The sequence below is a fragment of the Tachypleus tridentatus genome, chromosome 3 (genome assembly GCF_004210375.1).
Source record: "Tachypleus tridentatus isolate NWPU-2018 chromosome 3, ASM421037v1, whole genome shotgun sequence".
In the NCBI taxonomy this organism is placed as follows: Eukaryota; Metazoa; Arthropoda; class Merostomata; order Xiphosura; family Limulidae; genus Tachypleus; species Tachypleus tridentatus.
Genome location: NC_134827.1, coordinates 17450832 through 17470782, shown reverse-complemented (window position 1 = coordinate 17470782; position 19951 = coordinate 17450832). Strand labels below are relative to the sequence as shown.

General features: G+C 33.5%; 1 protein-coding gene across 2 annotated transcripts in view; it reads right to left on the bottom strand.

Annotated features, from left to right (window-relative positions):
• The window catches only part of LOC143246454 (histone deacetylase 5-like), a 116083-nt gene that overhangs the window by 69351 nt on the left and 26781 nt on the right, over nucleotides 1–19951 (bottom strand). For both annotated transcript variants that reach the window (XM_076493182.1, XM_076493183.1), the window contains exons 2-6: nucleotides 16320–16382; nucleotides 10174–10382; nucleotides 3985–4087; nucleotides 3382–3496; nucleotides 994–1043 (exon numbers count right to left, since the gene is read on the bottom strand). In XM_076493182.1, the coding sequence (XP_076349297.1) occupies nucleotides 994–1043; nucleotides 3382–3496; nucleotides 3985–4087; nucleotides 10174–10382; nucleotides 16320–16359 (517 nt within the window). In that variant the 5' untranslated portion in view covers nucleotides 16360–16382. The remainder of the gene's footprint in view (nucleotides 1–993; nucleotides 1044–3381; nucleotides 3497–3984; nucleotides 4088–10173; nucleotides 10383–16319; nucleotides 16383–19951) is intronic.

The following is a 19951-nucleotide window of genomic DNA, read 5'->3' as shown; positions in this document are numbered from 1 at the left end:
TTTTAAATATAGTATTTGAATAGACACAGGAGGGTTGTATTTATAATCAAATTGCAATATTTAATGTTTATCTACTGTTGCCTGATTATTTCAGTTTTACAATGTATTTAAGCTTTCTAGACGAACACCAAATTTTAGTAAAAAAAAGATAACTTCAAGAGGGTAAATGATAATACGGTTTATACTGAAGTTGATTTTTTTTAAATTATTACTAATTAATAATACTTATAATAGCGAATACTCCGCTTAAAACTACGTCAGATCAGTAAAATTGGTTGGCGTCATTGTTTTGCTTTTTGAGTTCATGTAATAAAAACGAAGCAACAGAAAGAATAATGCGAAACTTAAACGTTTTGCTGTGATATTTAAACATTACCAGAGCTTATGACTTGGTCTTTGCACAGATATTGATATAAAATGGAACACTGTATTGTGCTGTAGAGTTCTGAAGACCTACTAGGGAGATATTTAAAATGCCATTTCGATAAACAATCCGAGCCATCCCTACACAGGCAGTGCTGAATAATACGTCTAGTTTTCTTAGGCTTAACTAACGTTAACTAAACATTTATCATCACGTTAAGGCCAATTATCTCTTAGAAATAAATTAACATTGTAATTGTAACTTTTTTAAAGTTTACTTAGGGCTAAACTTTACTGTACTTAATATTATTAGTAAATAAACTTAGTGTTATTTTACGACCTACCGTTAAACCATTTTAAAAGGTGTCATATGGCAATAATTAATCTATTATTATACAAAAATATAGTATAAAGTATATTTACCTCCGCCTTTTATGTCTATTGAAATAAAGTGCGCGCGCATTTTGAGGATAGACAAAAACTGAGTATATTATCATCATTAAATTATATATATATATATAATCGGGCAGCAATGTCTTACCGTGATTTTAATTGAAAATTAACTATTGGAACATTGTTGAAATTACCAAAGTAGTTGATAATTTTAGTCTAATTACTTAGATTATTTACCTGTTTTACGGAAAGGGAAGTTGTCGTTGTATTTTCCCAGAAAAACATGCCTACAAGAGAAGTAATGAAACTAGTTTCAATTTTTAATAAAATAAATTTTAAAATTGCACTTAAACACGGCAGAAAGAATGACTAATTATTTTATTTAAGATAGAAATGAATATGATAAAATAACGTAAAAAATATTTATCAGTATTTAAACGTTTGTACTGGTATAAGACTGAAAACTAAATAACATAACCAGATATTAGTTATTCATAAAATCGTATTAATGAAGTAACTTGTTTTCTAGGGGATATTAACGGTTGTGATTGTACAGGTTATCTATAAGTATGCCAGCTTTTTCACTCAGAAAAAAATACAAGAGAAACAAAATAGGCCACTATAAAATATAAAATAGTCCTGAAAATATTTTTGACTATGTAAATTACAGAGGAATGGGGCTCGCCGGTTAAGGCACTCGACTCGTAATTTGAGGGTCGCGGGTTCGAATCCCTACATCATCAAACATACTCACACTTTCACCCGTGGGTGCCTTATAATGGGACGATTAATCCCGCTATTCGTTAATAAAAGAGTAGCCCAAGAATTGGCGGTGATGACTTTCCTCTAGTCTTACACTACAAAATTAGAGGCGGTTAGCGCAGATAGCTCTCGTGTAGCTTTGCGTGAAATTCAAAAACAAATCAAACCAAAGGAACGGGTCTCATAATAATTGAGTATCTCGGCAACTGCGTGAGTTATAAAAAGAATGATTAAAAAGATATAATCTTGCTTGTTGAAAATTATTCTCTTTTTATATACTGTAATTAATGTAAAATAGTGTTCCATTTGTTTTCTTTCGTGAATAAACATTGTCTGATGTGGTTTGAAAGCTTAAATATAATTATAAAAATATGCTTGAATTTAAGTATACAATGTTACACTTCTGGCAATCAATGAAGCATAATCAGAGGCATATTAGGATAAAGTTACTGACGGTTTTAATAGATCAAGTATAGCTCGTTTGGGAAAACAACAAAACAACAACATCATGAAGTGATCAGAACGATTTATTGAAAAGAAATGTAAACGATATTTTTGTCTTAAACAAAAAAGGTTTCTTATTCGTATTGAAGAGAAATCAAGCAAATTTTTAATTTAATGAAAATCGTTTAACTAAGGAGTGTGACATGAGATTTCTCAGAAATTTTGTTACTATTAAGAGCATCTGAATAGTCTCAAATTAAATATGACTCTCCAACAGAACTTTGTTTTATCCCCCACCCATATTTCCGCCTTAGGAACACTTTTGGAACTTTTGTTTCTTTGTTTTTCACTTGTATCTTTGTCCAAATAATTTCTCATTTTTTACAATTCCTAAATATTTGAAAGCTGAGAAACATGCTTTACGAAAATAGGCGAGCTAAAAACCAATAACTTTTTATATCCTGTCCCATAACTAATAAAGTTGTGTTAAAATCAAGTTTTCTTTTTATATCGTTCAGTGTTGGATGTTAGAAGTAAATGTGAATATACTGTTATCAGTATTTGGCAGCTGTGGTTTTATGTTATGGCTATAGTCCTTGTTCCATGGAATCAGAGAGTTATTTGTAACGAGTTTGTGTGATACGATACTTTTGGGCTATTTTTTTAATATTATTAACTTTGTCGTTTGTGTTGTTATTTAATCAGCACGAAACACGAGTCAGACTGGAGTTAAACTAGCGAATCTTTTACGAAAGATGATTGGTTATCGAGTTAGTGACTTTGTTTATTAGTTTGTATGTTACTGAAGCTAACTATTCAATTTTTTAGTTATGTGAACATAAAGTTTGCGTTTTGATGAAGAAAGAGATATATGACAGATGCTAGTAAGTGAAACTGTTTTATTAGCTGTGAATTTGGGCCTATCAGTGAACATCAATTAAATTATTTTAGAATTCGTAGTTGAAACACAAAAACACTTTTGCTGTCATAAACTTAACAAATTAATATGGATGTTAATTAAGCCCATGTTGGGTTACATACAATTTTTTATTTTAGCATTTTACATTTTGCAGCTTTTATGGGCGTTTTGTTTTCTTACCATTACTCCCCACAAATGAATTTTCACCAAAGGAAGGTACACACAATTTTTAAATTTTGCGTGTTTTGCTTATTTTACGAGTTTTTTTTTTTCGCATTACATATAATGTCGCCATCTCTAAACTATAGAATCTATCACAGGGGCAAACCGTACCCAATTTATTGTTGTATATGCAGACAGTACATTTAAAATCGTGAAAGTTGGAAATAACATAAACAATATCTATAACAGTAAGGAATGTTACTCCCTGCTAGTAAAAAAAACAACAAAAAACTAATCATAGAATTAGTTTATTCGTACTAATACATTATTAAACTCACCACTTTTTACTCTCTGTAGGAGAGTTACTGACACTGTTAATTACAGCTTCGCGTTGCTTCTTACTCAGGACAAATTCCAGAAGCCGCTGCTTTACCTCGTTAGAGGCGACAGCACCTGCAGGCAGAAATAAACACTTACATTAGTATAACAACGAACTCTCCTGTAGAATGATAAAAATAAATATAATTTCTATTAACATCCACAAGATACGAAACATGTGACGGTATTGCGCATGCATTGTTCCTATCATATACACTGATTTAGCTTTTGGTAAATGGTTTTCAGTACCACACTATAAATATTACTACAGTCAACGTTCGATAATGTGTGTCTTTATACACATATTTCTAAACGTCCCTAACTTCAGGACTTAAACTGCTTCAGTGTTTTAATCACCACTGCCTCTAATTTACGTCTCTGAGTATCACGCAGCACATTTTTACACATGGAATTTTTTACTTGTTGTCTCTACTTCTAGATGTAAATTATCTCTCGCTATATTGAAATTGCATAGTCATACATAGTCATAAATAAATTGGTAAAGAAATGAATAACGTCTTAAAATTTTAATTCGAAATAAAATAAAAGTTTGAATATCTTACTTTGTTCGCGTTTCTCCTTTTTCCTTACTGCATCCAGGTTTTCCTTTTCCTTTGTTTCTTGTTCAATTTGTTGTTGTTCCAACTTTTGACGATGTAAATGTTCCTGGAAACAGAATGTCCATATGAACAGTATACGTTTCTTTATGGAAACTACATAGATACAATGTTTTATAAGTATAGCCAAAAGCATGATACAATAACGCAAAAGTAGTCTCCCACCAACGAAGCAAGTTCGTCTTTCCTCGTGCAATCAGGTGGTCACTAAGTTATTTCACAACAGTAAAAATAACTAATTCCCAATGAACAAATAATAATAACATGATTATGTACGAAATGCAACAGAGTTCTGGAAATAACTGGCAGATTTCTCAGTGCACGACATGTAACTATAGTAGGTTTATCACAAGCCCAGAAACTGCACTAACAACTGAAGTAGTAATTTTAAACTGGGAAGTAACTATGTGTATTTTAGGCAACTGAAACTAACGTAAATGTACAAATATAATCAGTGTATGCTCGAAGTAAACAAACTTAAACAAAAAATAATAAAAACTTTCAAATCAAGTGACTTTTTTTTTCTGGTAAACAGTACTGCACATATTTTTGATAACTAGGCATTAAACTAAGCAGAGTATAATAAAATAACTTCTTTTTAGTTTAGCACTAAGCTACACGGTAAGCTATCTGTGCTGTGTCCACCACGGATATTGAAACCCGGTTTCTAGCGTCAAAAGTTTGCATACTTTATCTCTATGCCATTGGCGGCGTTATGTAAGGAAATGTGATTTTCTAGGAGAGGATAGCAACATGCAATTATGTGTGACAGTTAAAGTTATACATCAATTTACCAAAAAATTGTGTACATAACCACTTATCAAAAGTCTGTACGTAATGTGTGACATGAGTATGTCAAACAAATACATATATTATGGTGTAAAGGTCATACCTGAAGTATTATACTGTGAAGATCTGATAATATCGCTACATCGAAGTGATCTCCTTTTCAAAAGGTTAATGTAATATTAAAACTGTCAACAATGAAATTTCAGTATACCACCTAATCATCACGCAGAACCTTCTGTAAATAAACAGGTTATTCTGAAAACATTTAGAAACGCCAAAATATAGCTGTTCCAGAAACAAACTCGCAATCTGGAGAAAAAACAAAGAAGCGAAACATGTCTAATTGAGCATGTAAAACAGCTTATTTAGAACCAACAATTACTGGAATTGTTTAATCAATTTCTGTGAATCTTTTGTTTGCTTGTTTTGAATTTTGCGTAAAGTTAACACGAGGGCTATCTGCACTAGCCGTCCCTAATTTAGCAGTGTAACACTAGAGGGAAAATGACAGCATTTCCATCTGATATATAAATTGTAGCCTACTTAAACCTGAGACTAAGCAATCTATTTTCCATTAAGTATTATAAAAATGTTTTTTCTACAAGACAGAAGTGATGTTATCTTAACTACGCTACTAATGTCTTGCTAAGTTAGTGTTTTCAATACAACAGTTTTAAAAGGGCATACGATTTTTTTTTGTATAATAAATACTTTTTGATATTCAGTGGAACCGTATGTTGCTACGATTTAGTATTTTCAATGTTTAATGCTGTTTTGCGAAAGCGTGCGATACTGTTGTAGTATAAGCATAATCTAATATTCGTTGGAATCTTTTTTTTAAATCTATAGCTTGAGTAAACAATGAATAAGCTACATTTCAGAATGGAAGATCTAACTGATCTAAAAGAGAAGATCTAAAAAAGAAAAACCCGGACATCGAGAGTATGCACTGCTGTCTTCATTGTCATGCACTTGCAATGAAACGAATGCCAGAAGACTTAAAAGAGGTATTGGTTGATGCCATAGAAATAGTTAATTTTATAAAATCAAGACCACTCAATGCGAGGATCTTCGGTTCACGCTGTGAGGATATGGGAAGTTTGCATAAAATGTTTTTGCTTCTTACTGAAGTCCGATGGCTTTCTCGGTTTAGGAACTGCGTGAGGAGAAAGGTTTCTTTATATTTGAATGCCATTTTGAACTTGCGTGCAAATTAAGGTACAAATGATGGATACAGAAAATGGTTTACCTTTCGGACGTATTTGTCTATCTAACTGAAGTGAATGCTACAATGCAGAATACCAAGGTAATGTACTTCGAAGCTTAGACTAAATGAAAGCGCTTCAACGTAAGCTAAAACTTTGGGGTGAATGTATACTTATGGAAAAACTTGACTGCTTCGAAAATCGCAGTGATTTTTTATTTATGAATGAAATTTCCTTAAGTGAAGATGCAAAAGTTTGTCTTGCAGCACATGTTTGATTTGTGTACAACTGTTGGGGAGTACTTCCTCCTCATTTAGAAAAATTACTGTCAAAATCCCTTTGTTGACTCTGCAACTACCAACGATCTGCCTTTGAAAGAGAAAAAACAGCTTACAGAAATTTCAACTGATTACACCCTAAAAACAAAAGTTCATTAGGAAGAAATTACAGTTTTAAATTCAAATGGCCATGAAATACCCTGAAATAAGTAATAGAGCTTTGAAAATTTTGATGTGTTTTCCAACAACATGTCTTTATGAGCAAACATTTTAACTGTATACAGCTACAGAGACCAAATTTAGAAACAAGCTAAATATTGAAGATGATTTGCGCTTACTGGTAACAATCCTAACTTCAAATTTGAACTACTTTGTTAACAAAAGCAAGCCCATCCTAGCCGCTAATAAATAAGTAAGTACACTGTACTTTTACTGATAGAAATTTTGCAAACAGAAATTGTTGAACAAGTAAAAATGTTTCCTTAAGTATTGCTATTTTTAATAAATTTATATTATAAAAGCTTGAAGTAAACTTTATCTGGCGTTAGTGACCGATTGTTTTTATTTTTAGTGTATTTTTTTTTTTGTTTGTGAAGGCTCTGGAATGTTTTTCTTTCGTATGTGAAGCTCCACAGATCTAAAAAGTTTGGAAACCCCTGGTTTAAATCATCAACGATTCCAAACTACGGAAAATGCTTCTATGGCAACGAGATGCAAACCATCAACCTCAGGATTTATTGCCCGGGCATGCTAGTCACAAAACAACATTCAATCTAACATGTTTTTGTAGCGTAATTGCAATGTGCTAATTTTTGGTAGATATTTTTTTCTATTTGTTTTCGGAATAGATATAATAAAATTTGAAGGTCAAAGGGCTATCTGCACTAGCCGTCCCTAATTTAGCACTGTAACACTAGAGGGAAAATGACAGCATTTCCATCTGATATATAAATTGTAGCCGACTTAAACCTGAGACAAAGCAATCTATTTTCCATTAAGTATTATAAAAATGTTTTTTCTACAAGACAGAAGTGATGTTACCTTAACTACGCTACTAATGTCTTGCTAAGTTAGTGTTTTCAATACAACAGTTTTAAAAGGGCATACGATTTTTTTTGTATAATAAATACTTTTTGATATTCAGTGGAACCGTATGTTGCTACGATTTAGTATTTTCAATGTTTAATGCTGTTTTGCGAAAGCGTGCGATACTGTTGTAGTATAAGCATAATCTAATATTCGTTGGAATCTTTTTTTTAAATCTATAGCTTGAGTAAACAATGAATAAGCTACATTTCAGAATGGAAGATCTAACTGTAAGTAGCAATGACTTAAGAATAATTGATTCGGTAATGTACTGTTTGGTTAAGTAACTATTCGGATATTGTCAATCGATTAAGGTTGAAAATATCTGTTTTGTAATATCTCGTTTGTTTTATGTTATATGTAAGAAGTGAAGCTTTAGGAAAGAAATTTTTATCGTGCAGTTACTGTTTTCAGGTAGTAACTGTCGATCAGCAAATTTGTTCACAAAATTTCTCTTTTCCTCGTAAAAGAAGAACAATCGCACATTGAGCAAATAAATATTTTAGTAAACTCTCAAAAAAGGATGGCACAACTTAAATGACTGAGAATATGAACGTCACACATGCACACAAATATAATACATAAAACGTGTAAGGCCTCACTAACGTAATCTTATAACCCAAACCTTGTCGCATAACGTCCTGGCAAAAAATTTTGAAGTATGCATGATTTATGTATTTCATGGAGTTATCTTATTCAAGTGGTTCTATTTTTAGTGGAAAATTACATAAATTCACAAAACTTATGTGACCTACAGGAGTGGACAAAAAAGTGACCTTCCACCCTTTGAAAACGTTGTTAATTTGTTGTCTCTTTTATGAGATAACAAAAAATAACTAAAAACTATGTTTTTAGTTTACGATTTTAGTTACGTTTTCTCATAAAAAGTGTTATGTACCTGTTGTAGTTTCTTATAGCTTCTTGTTTCAGTTAACCCACAAAATGATCAAACAAATTTCTCTGCAATTTTGGAGTCGTTGAAAATATCTTAGAAATAAGAAAATTGATGTTATGTGAATGATCAGGCCAATTACCTGATCAGTGGCGTATTTAAGGTTATGTGGGCTTAGGGGCTGATAATTTTTATGAGCCCTACATCCATTGTAATTTTATATAGAATAACATTATCAATGGGTCCTCATTAAGACCATGCGCCCTGGGGATGACCTTTCTCTAGCCTCTGCCTAAATACATCACTGCATCTGTTATGAATTTGATTGAAAATTTATGGGTTGAGTTTAACCGATTAATGCAAGATCGCAAGCTAAACATGGAAGATGAACGTTTTGTAGTACTGTTTGTTTGTTTTTGAATTTCTCACAAAGCTACACAAGGGCTATCTGCGCTAGCCGTCCATAATTTTGCAGTGTAAAACTAGAGGGAAGGCAGTTCTTCATCACCAACCACCGCCAACTCTTGGACTACTTTTTTACCAACGAATAGTGGGATTGACCGTAACATTATAACGCCCCCAGCTGAAAGGGCGAGCATGTTTGGTGCGACGGGGATTCGAATCCGCGACCCTCGAATTATGTAGTACTGAAATAAAGAAGGATTATCTGCACAAACTCATTGAAAGTATGTCACGTTAATGTGAAGCAGTACTGGAATCCAAGGGAAGACTGACTAAATATTAACTTGCAAAACTGGTTTGTGTTATTTTGAGTTTCATTTTTACGTTCGATTTGTTAATTTGAATAAGAAAGTCAAAGAAAGTAGAGCAGGTGCACAACATTTTTTTTGTTATGAGAAAGTAAAACTAAAGTAAATAATTGTCGATAATGCCAAAACATGAATGACTTTTATAGTTAGCTTATTTGGTAGTAATAAACATTTATTTGGCCTAAAAGTAGTTGGGTATAAAAGAATCTACAGCAGGTGTACATATGAATATGTAGTCAAATAGATATAGAGCAGCCGTTTCCACGTTACTTTTAGTATACCTAAAATAAGTGCACGATAACTTTTCTTCATGTCCAAAAGATGGATCATACGTAGACAAGTATCTATCGTTACATATATCAGTATCTTAACTTTTGTAAACACAATCGGAGAATCAAGAATAAAATTCATTTGCACCATTAAATGTTTTTAGTTTTTTTTCAAATGTCCGTACGAATCTACTTAATGATAATCGGAATTTGTCATTCCTAGCTTTGAGCTGACTACAGAGAAGGTAACCAGTCGACAGCACCCACCGCTTACTGTGAAGCTATTCTTAAAATCAGAAATCAAGGAATAATTTAAAATGTATAAATATTCTACCAGTTTAATGCCATTGACCAGTACCGTGCGACTTTGTGGAGCGATTTTTCTTCAGTACAATATAGTTGTCTGCTACATTGGCGAAGAGAAGCTTTATTCTATTTTCTCCATTTGACAAATATGCACGAAAAAGTGGTGTCGAACAGCAGTATAGTTTAATTATGGTCTGTAGTGCACATTTGTGTATAAAAAACATTTCTAAAAATAAACGAACTTATAACACAAAATGTGTTATTCTTTAATCGAAGACTCAACGTTTCGCTTTACAGCTTCTTCAGAAGCGTTCCACTAACAACTAACCGTAACTGACAGTACAGATCTCGTTGTGAAACGCTTTTGAAGAAGCTGTAAAGCGAAACGTTGAGTCTTCGATTAAAGAATAACACATTTTGTGTTATAAGTTCGTTTATTTCTGATATGAATTTGTATTTTAATAAGAATATTAGACAAATATGTGAAAAAAAATAATGTAATGCCATCACCAGATAAACATTGTGCAGAAAAATATTTACCTTAAAACTTTCGCGTAGTTGTTTCTCATGATGCTGGACGAGTTGTTGCTGTTGTTGCTGAAAATGTTGGAACAAGAGGCTCTGCTGTAATTGTTGCTGTTGTTTTAAGTGGAACAACTGCTGCTGAAACTTTATTTGTTGCTCACGAAGTGCTGGAGTGAGATTGCTGTTGTTGCTATTGTTCAAAACGGAATCTGATCCATTCATTCCTGTCGAAATTTATAAAATCATCATGATGTGTTGAAAATAAAATAATTTTATTTTGTGACGCTTTGATTAAAATACATGGTTAGAATTAAACTAAGACAAAAAGATCCAATAAAGATATTCAATTCATTTTCGTCATCCCGCCATAAGCTTATTTTGACGTGTATGATTGGAAAAAATAGGCGCAATAGTTACAAGACAAAGCATAATACTTTCTTTTGAAAAACGTTGTATTCGCTGTTGTAAATAATAATTTATAATCTTTCCATCACTTTTTGATTTCCGTTGCAGAGAAACATTAAAAATATAGTAAACAGAAATATTACGTTTTTCGCAAAAATTGTTACTGTTGATTACAATTTTAAAAATTTCACATACTCAAACTACCTATTTGGTTTCATATTCCTTTTCACTAAATCATTTTCATCGAATAAACTAAAAAGCAAGCCTAACGTATATATTCAAGAATATTGATAATATGTAGGAAAATATAAGGGAAATAAAGTGCTAATTTTCATTGGTTATGATACTTTGAAAGTTATTTGGATTCTGCCAAGTTCAACGTTTCGCAGCCAGAGCGTTGTAGTTTCGAATTTTTGTCTTATACTTCACATATTTGCTCAGTTTACATGATAATTTTCAACAAATGTTTTTTAAACTTTGAAAGTTGTAAAATGTTACACTTCTTAAGTTCTTAAGTCTAATAGGGATACTTAGTTCTACCTTTAACATGAAGGCATTTACTACCAACTTTTGGGCTTCTCTTGTTCGACCGAGTAGTGGGATTTGACTAACGCTCTGATAATGTATTCTCGGCTTCTAAGTTTGAATAATGTTTTTTGCAATAACGGATCATGAACTTCAAATTCGTAATTTGACAATCCACATTTTACCTATTAGACACAGTCGGTTCATATAAGTCAATACTGGTTGGGTTTTATAAAAGTGACAGAACACCACTAATGGATGATTAATGAAAATCACCTAAATTAATTTGGTGGTTGTTTTTTTTTTTATTTCTGTACTTCCAAAATACGCCATATATTCATTTATTTTATTGGTCTCGAATTAATTCTTTAGTCACCATTTTTAGTATAAACTGCGCAAAAAGAAATGTCGTGTACCTGTGCACTCTGAAAGAAACTTAAAAAGCATTATCGAGCATTTTAACTGGTTAGGAATTAGAAAAAAATATAGCGCAGATATTCCGACAAAAAATTTAACTATTTAGACATTACTAAGGATAAAAGATATTTGGTAGTAACAAACGTTTATTTGGCTGTACGCTTTAAAACTAAGTACGCAATATACGAGGTCTGCTCAAAAAATACGCGGACTGACGTCATAAAAAAAAATGTACTTTATTTAGAAGTTACAGGTCTGGGACTCCTTCAAAGTACTCTCCTCCCCAACGCACACACTTATCCCAACGGTGTTTCCACTTGTTGAAACAGTCCTGGTACGCTTTTTTTGTAATGTCCTCCAGCTCCTTCGTCGCATTTGCCTTAATCTCGGGAATCGTCTCAAATCTTCTTCCTTTCAAGGGTTTTTTGAGTTTAGGGAACAAGAAAAAATCGCAAGGAGCAAGGTCAGGTGAGTAGGGGAGGTGGGGAAGAACAGTGATCTAGTGTTTGGCCAAAAACTCACGAGTTCTGAGGACTGAATTTCGCAGCAACGCGGTGCATCTTCAATTTTTCGGTCAAAATCTCGTAACAAGATCCAACTGATATCCCACACTCTTCAGCAAGCTCCCTGACAGTCAGACGTCGATTTGCCCGCACCAGGGTGTTGATTTTGTTGACGTGTGAGTCGTCAGTTGACGTGGAAGGATGTCCAGGACGCTCATCATCTTCAATGGACTGTCGACCATCCTTAAAACGTTCATGCCACTTGAAACATGCCGTACGCTTCATAGCAACATCACCGTAAGCCGTGTTAAGCATAGCAAAAGTTTCAGTCGCAGATATTCCAAGTTTAACACAAAATTTCATAGCAAGTCGTTGCTCCTTCAGGTCATTCATTCTGAAATCCGCCAAACGAAAAAATCGCACTTCATTTAAAACCGCGTAGCTAATACACAAATGAAGATATCTGCAATCGGAAAATGGCGTCGTAATCAGTTGATCTGTGCAAACCTAGCGACACCAAGCGGTTTCCCCTGGAACTAACTGAAGCCGCGCAATTCAAACAGTCCGCGTATTTTTTGAACAGCCCTCGTATGTATTAAAGTACCAAAATAATATTTACAAACTAACATTTATTGGCCACTTAAAAGTTTTTAAACACGGACTTATAACATTAATAACAATAAGCTTATAGTATAATTTAAGCATTAGGTCTGATATCAAAAATGTGACGCAGGTCTTAAAGGTGAATTTTACAGAAAAAAAATCTTTGCAGTCAAAAGAACTACTCATACAGATTATTGGGCCTGGCATGGCCTAGCGCGTTAAGGCGTGCGCTTCGTAATCTGAGGGTCGCGGGTCAGCGCCCGAGTCGCGCCAAAACATGCTCGCACTCCCAGCCGTGGGGGCGTTATAATGTGACGGTCAATCCCACTATTCGTTGGTCAAAGAGTAGCCCAAAAGTTGGCGGTGGGTGGTGATGACTAGCTGCCTTCCCTCTAGTCTTACACTGCTAAATTAGGGACGGCTAGCACAGATAGCCCTCGAGTTGCTTTGTGCGAAATTCCAAAACAAACAAACAAACAAACATACAGATTAATTTTGCAGTTTTACATTTTTGATCAAAAATATGTGCTAAAAATGAAACATAGAAGTTGGTGCTTGAAAAAGCCCTTTCCGAGCGGCAATCCGAGCGTTTTAATTTTTACGTTTGCCGCTAGGACAAGTACTGTGACGTAATAGTTGCCAAACAAACCGCCAACGCCAGCGCGTTGAATGTAATTAAACATGGCCAGTGCATACGGAGAAACAGAGGCGGTGTCTGTTTTGACTTTGTGTTCTGAACAGTGTCGAGTAGCGCCATATCAATTCGAACCTACTCTGAACGAACCTAGAACAGTTACTTTTGACACAGATCTGACAAGTTCTAGTGATGAGGACAGTTTCACGAGCGAGAGTAGCGAAACTGTGAGTGATACTGATAGCGCCCAGGATGGTTGTGAGTCGGCCATACCTCCAGTGGAAGAATGGTAAGCCTAAGTTATGACAACAAATATGGTCTGTATTATTTCACATGCAATTTTAAGCCTCTGGAAACCTGTCTGGTGTTAATAAATTATTTGTATTACAGACTGGATCTTATTTGTTTATACCTTGCCGACTATGGTAACTGATACTCGGTCCTTCCACAATCATTGTACCGAGTGTTTATGACTCGTAACAAAATGAATTTCAATTATACGTCATAATTCTGTCTATAAAATCAAACTAGATGTAACAGTCTGAATAGTTAATTTACTAGTTACCATAAATGTATAACAAAGCTCTCAAGCAGCTCTCAAAGACAATAAACTTTCTCTCTCTCTTGTTGTTGTAGGCTTCCCATTCCAACTCTACATCTTCTCTGAAATAAGTATTAAGTAAGGAATGTAATCCGAAAAAGCACCGATAGATTTACATAAAACACCAGCACTGAAAGGAACAACATGGTCGGCGCGCAACGAAGCGTGTTTGGCAACTATTACGTCATAGTTGTAAAACGTCACGGAAACAGCCGAACGACTGAGAGGAACTTGAATTCAAGGACCCGCATATTTTGTTTCATTTTTCACTCAAAAACTAAAGTGTTTAAAAATATGGCAACCATGAAGGAATTATAGCTAACTAAAGTACAGTTTCTAAGACAATTATTAAATTTGTTGAAAATTCACCTTTAACTGAAACAAGACTTGGGGAATTTTATTTTGCTTTTGGTGACAACGTAAATGTCAAAACTTTTGAGTTAAACTATTTTGCTGCAATATCACCGAAGTTATACAGAGAAAATAAAAAATAAATAATTCTAACAAATTAACATGAATATTGAGCATTCAACATAAACTTTACAATGATAATTAGGTTATTATAGTTTTATTGCAAGTTATTACGTATGTTGTTGAGCTTAACCAAAGGAAAAAAAAGAAAAAGTGTGAAACCGTTCTCGACAGAGTGACGAAATGAATAACATTTATCGTGAGTAATACAAATGGGAAACTATCAGTAGGAACAATCAATAGTTGTAGTTTCAAATACGCGTCAAACAAAAAATATAAACGTGCAAACCTATATATTTCAATATTGTAACAGTTTTAGAATTTTTTTGGGTTTGTTTATCAAAATATAAAAGTTAAATGTCAGAAATTCATTAGCTGTATATTCACTATAACCGAATCTAATTGAGTTTCAGTTACAGTGAATATACTGAGATGTGTGTAGATATAAATACCAACAGACGTTTCTAACGAACACATTACAGTTAGAATAACATAAGAAAGTTTACATCACCGTTTTATTTCATTGCTGATTGTTGTAGCTACAGGCAGTTAGGGGTGGATGATTTGTAATGGAAAGTGTAAATTGTGTACTGCAATGGGTTTCCAAAAACTTTAAATATACGTATTTTGAATGTGTTATAAAGTGCTATTTTTGACCAGTTCTGTATTTAAATTTTCAATACGTTTTTCATTTAATGTAATTCAATATAATTTCCTATAAAATTGGACGTGTACTTAAAGGGCCGCATCATAAGTTTATGCAGCAGGGAAACAGAAAACGTAGTGTTTGACTGGGTTCTTGTTGCTTTCATATAAAGATAAAACACCTTTTTATGATTTTGTAAAACTTCAATGAACATTAAATATCTTCCTTGAATTACGATCATTTATTTTTTCTCGTTTTACTAGATTAAAGAGCCTCAGAAATAATTGACAAACGTAATTTTGTCACAAGGGTAAAAAAAAATCTTAAATTAGGACTAATTCCCTTAAACAGCAGAGAGTGTGGTGTTTCTCTTGACAAATGCTAAGTCCTTTAAGTTGCATTACTTATCAGCTGATTTTGCGGGAAGCGAAGAATTAGCATGAAGGATCACTGAAACCAAGGATACTTCAAAATCTCGAGGTATTTCAAATAGTTGAGTATTCTTCTTCAGGAATAAATGTTTTAAGTTTCTAAGAAGATTAGTCAAGTATTTGAAAGTCCAAGTTTTTTTTTATTCTTTTGATATCTAATAAAATATTGATCATTAAAGTGTACACACTTTTACAAATAAAGATAACAGAAAAATCGAGGAACAAGGTAAAACTTCATCTTGTTCTAAAATAGTTACTGTACTGCGACGTATTATATTCACATTACCTCAGAGCTTCTAAGAACACAAAATTTCGGCAGTTTGATAACATGAATAGCAAAGAAAGGACTTATATAAAATTCAAGCTTTCCTTTGCCATAATTGTTATTATTATTCATCTTTTATTGTACTATTGCATTATGAAGGCATGTTTAAAGTCAAATAGTTTCAATGAGGTTCGGAGCAGTTCTTACTTTTCCCCCTAGCATTCTCTGAAAATTACCAATTCAAATATGTAAATAAAATTTGATAAAAATTTGCTGGCATGACTGAATCTTCTGCTCTGATTACCACCATATGACAATTCAAGTAGTTTTGGCTTTTTCGCAAAATGTGTAGCCTGTCACACAAGGCATACACGTATTTGTTTGAAATTAAGTTAATTTATTTTGGTATAACGGCACGTCTACGGATTTACAACGCTAAAATCAGGGTTTCGAATCCCCTCGGTGGGATCAGCAGATAGCCCGATGTGGCTTTGCTATAAGAAAACAAATGCACACAATTCATTTTTATTTTCTTTAATGATTTACCAGAAGGTGGGTGTAACACTTGGAAGATTTTTTTTCTGAAATAATATATTAGGATTACATTTCTATAATTTTTCTTTATGAGCTGGAATAACGAGAAGCAATGTAATTTCTTACCTTTTCCTTGAAGATAAGTATAATAAGAGTTTATATCCATGTTTGAATAAAGCGTAATATTTTCTGAAATAGAAAAGAGAAATAAATTAGTTCTTTATACTCTCAAAATTTAATGAATAGAAAAGAAAATTTTTACTGTTTCAAAAAGTGTAGCTTAGAGTATCAAATATAATTTATACAGTTATATAACTGTATAACAAATACACAAAGATACAGTTAGTGTATTCTATTTTAAAGCAAGAAATGATTGTTTTTTTGTGAAATGAAGTTGAGGAATTTAATGGAAATAATCATGAAGCGAAAAACAAGAGTATAGCTTGATTAAAATTATCAGACAAGAATATTAAGCAGGTGGAACAGAGAATGAAACCAGAACAAATTATGCAATTGAAGGTATCATGGATATATAGTAGAACAGACAAACCGTACAGAAATTGATAAGGCTGTTGACAGTTCACCAGTACGAAAATTGGTTGCCTTATTTTTGAAGCTTATAAAGTTTGCTGTATATATTTCCTTCATCAACAATCGTTCCAGAAACAACCACTATTTTACTTATTTACAAACCACTGTTATAAATAACACATTTTTCCGTCTTGTTAAGAATTACAGTTCATTCGATCCTTGCAAACATTATTTACGTAAATATTTGCGATTATAATCCATGGAAGTAGCTGTACAGTTTCGTGTTTGACCTGCTATCTGACTGAATAACAGCTCTATACCTTAACAAAGAAGTCAGAAACCAACTGTCTGATGAATCTTGGCTTTCTATCTTTACAGGGAAATCAGAAACCAACTATCTAACTGAATGTTGGCTCTCGACCTTTACAGGACAGTTTGGAACAAACTATATGATTGAATGTTGGCTTTTTACGTTTACAGTGAAGCCTGAAACAAACTCTCATGACAAGACCTTTTGGTAGGTTTGTCAAATTTTAGTGACTTCAAAGCTTGTCGTGATATGACGTGTTTGTATGAACACAGAGCAAAATCAGTTTGTACGTTTGTAAAATATTTTATAGAAGTACATTAAGATACACCACGAGTAGGCAGCTGTTGATGTTTTAAAGTTTTCGTACAAAACCACATACAACCATTCTTAGTTTTGAATTAAAAGACGAGAACAGATAGACAACAGCATCCTTCACTAATTTCTGGACTAACTGAGTTGTAAAATTTGCCCGTTAATTCTTTTAAAGTGCTTTCACATCTACAAAGTACGAACTGACATTTTTAAGACAATGGGATGTGAACCATGAATTATCAGGTTCATAGTACGAAATAAGGGAACACTATTCAATTGGCTAAACTTGGCCCATATACTAGGGAGTAGAAGTGAATACAAAACGAAGGTAAACAAATACTGTGACAAAATTATTGTGTGTTTAATTTATGTTAGAGATTGTGTAAAATAAAAGAATAACAATTTCACTAAGATATAATTTCAAACCAAAAATCTTCTAAAGCAATAGGATTATGTATGTCCTTAGAGCAAGTGAAATCTGAAGTTTCTTTAATCATCAATGAACAAAGTGTGCTGCTTTACGCTAAAACAAAAATGATCAATATTATGTCAAAATAGTTTGTTTTTTTTTTCAGAATAATTTTGACATTTGACAATTATCTGAAGTGAAAACCGTATAAATAACCTATATATACTTACTTGTTAGTTTTGTCAGAACCTGGAAAATAAAAACTTTAAGATTAAACATTTGAACACTAGGGCCAGCGTTTCATCTAGAATATATTGCTTTAAGAAGTTTTAAATTTTAGGTTGATGCTGACTTATTAAAATAACTTTACATTCAAACCCCATCGTGATTACTGTAGTTACTAAACAATATTTAGTAAAACTATATCCGTTTACTTGTTCATTTTAAAAATTTTTTGCTCAAAGCTACTTGAGGGCTACCTGAGCATAACCGTCAATAATTCTTGTTGTTTTTTTTTAATTTTGCGCAAAGCTACACAAGGGTTATCTGCGCTAGTCGTCCCTAATTTAGCAGCGTAAGACCAGAGAGGATGTAGATAGTCATCACCACCCACCGCCAACTCTTGGGATACTCTTTTACCAAACGAATAGTGGGATTCACCGTCACATTATAACGCCCCAACGGCTGAAAGGGCGAGCATGTTTGGTGCAACGGGGATTCGAACCCGTGACCCTCGGATTACGAGTCGAACGCCTTAACACACTTGGCCATACCGGGCCAGAAACAAGAAAGAAAAGAAAGTATAATAAACGTTTTATTGGATACGGTTTTCCTTGGATAGGAAGAGAAGTTGAACGTGGAACAATATTGAGTAGCAGTAGTTTGCATCCAGCAAAGTTAAAACAGCATCTAGAAACCAAACACTCCCAATTAAAAAATTCAAGTTCTGAGGATTTCAAAAGAAAGTGTGTGCAATTAAATGGAAGGAAAGCTAAATTTCGTTTGTTTGTCCATCAGGACAACAAAGGTGCTCTTATTGCTTCATATCTTGTTAGTTACCGTATTGCAAAAGTAGGTGAAACTCATACAATTCTAGAAGATTTGATAAAACCATGCGCAAAAGATTTGGTAGAGTACACAATTGATGAGAAATTTCTTAAAAACATTAGCTTTGTGTCCCTTTCTGACAACTCGGTTTCTCGAAGAATCAGGGATATGTTAGCAATTTGATTAACGGAGTCAATAAAGCGAGTAAAAGCGAGCTCAACTTTTTCATTTCAGATGGATGAATCAACAGATGTCACAATTTATGTGATGTTGCTTGTGTTTATTCGCTATATTCACGAAACTGGTTTTGAAGAAGACAAGCTAAATTGCAAGCCCTTGCCTTCTCGAGCAACAGGCGAAGAAATATTTAAACTTATCGATTTATTTATGAAAGAACATGAGATCCAATGGCAGCTTTACTCGAGTATTTGCACTGATAAGGCTACACTATAATTAGAAAAAGTTTCAGGCGCAGCGGCAGGCATAAAAAGGAAAAACCCGGACATCGAGAGTATGCACTGCTGTCTTCATTGTCATGCACTTGCAATGAAACGAATGCCAGAAGACTTAAAAGAGGTATTGGTTGATGCCATAGAAATAGTTAATTTTATAAAATCAAGACCACTCAATGCGAGGATCTTCGGTTCACGCTGTGAGGATATGGGAAGTTTGCATAAAATGTTTTTGCTTCTTAACTGAAGTCCGATGGCTTTCTCGGTTTAGGAACTGCGTGAGGAGAAAAGTTTCTTTATATTTGAATGCCATTTTGAACTTTCGTGCAAATTAAGGTACAAATGATGGATACAGAAAATGGTTTACCTTTCGGACGTATTTGCCTATCTAACTGAAGTGAATGCTGCAATGCAGGATATCAAGGTAATGTACTTCGAAGCTTAGACTAAATGAAGCGCTTCAACGTAAGCTAAAACTTTGGGGTGAATGTATACTTATGGAAAAACTTGACTGCTTCGAAAATCGCAGTGGTTTTTTATTTATGAATGAAATTTCCTCAAGTGAAGATGCAAAAGTTTGTCTTGCATCACATGTTTGATTTCTGTACAACTATTGAGGAGTACTTCCTCCTCATTTAGAAAAATTACTGTGAATTCAAAATCCCTTTGTTGACTCTGCAACTACCAACGATCTGTC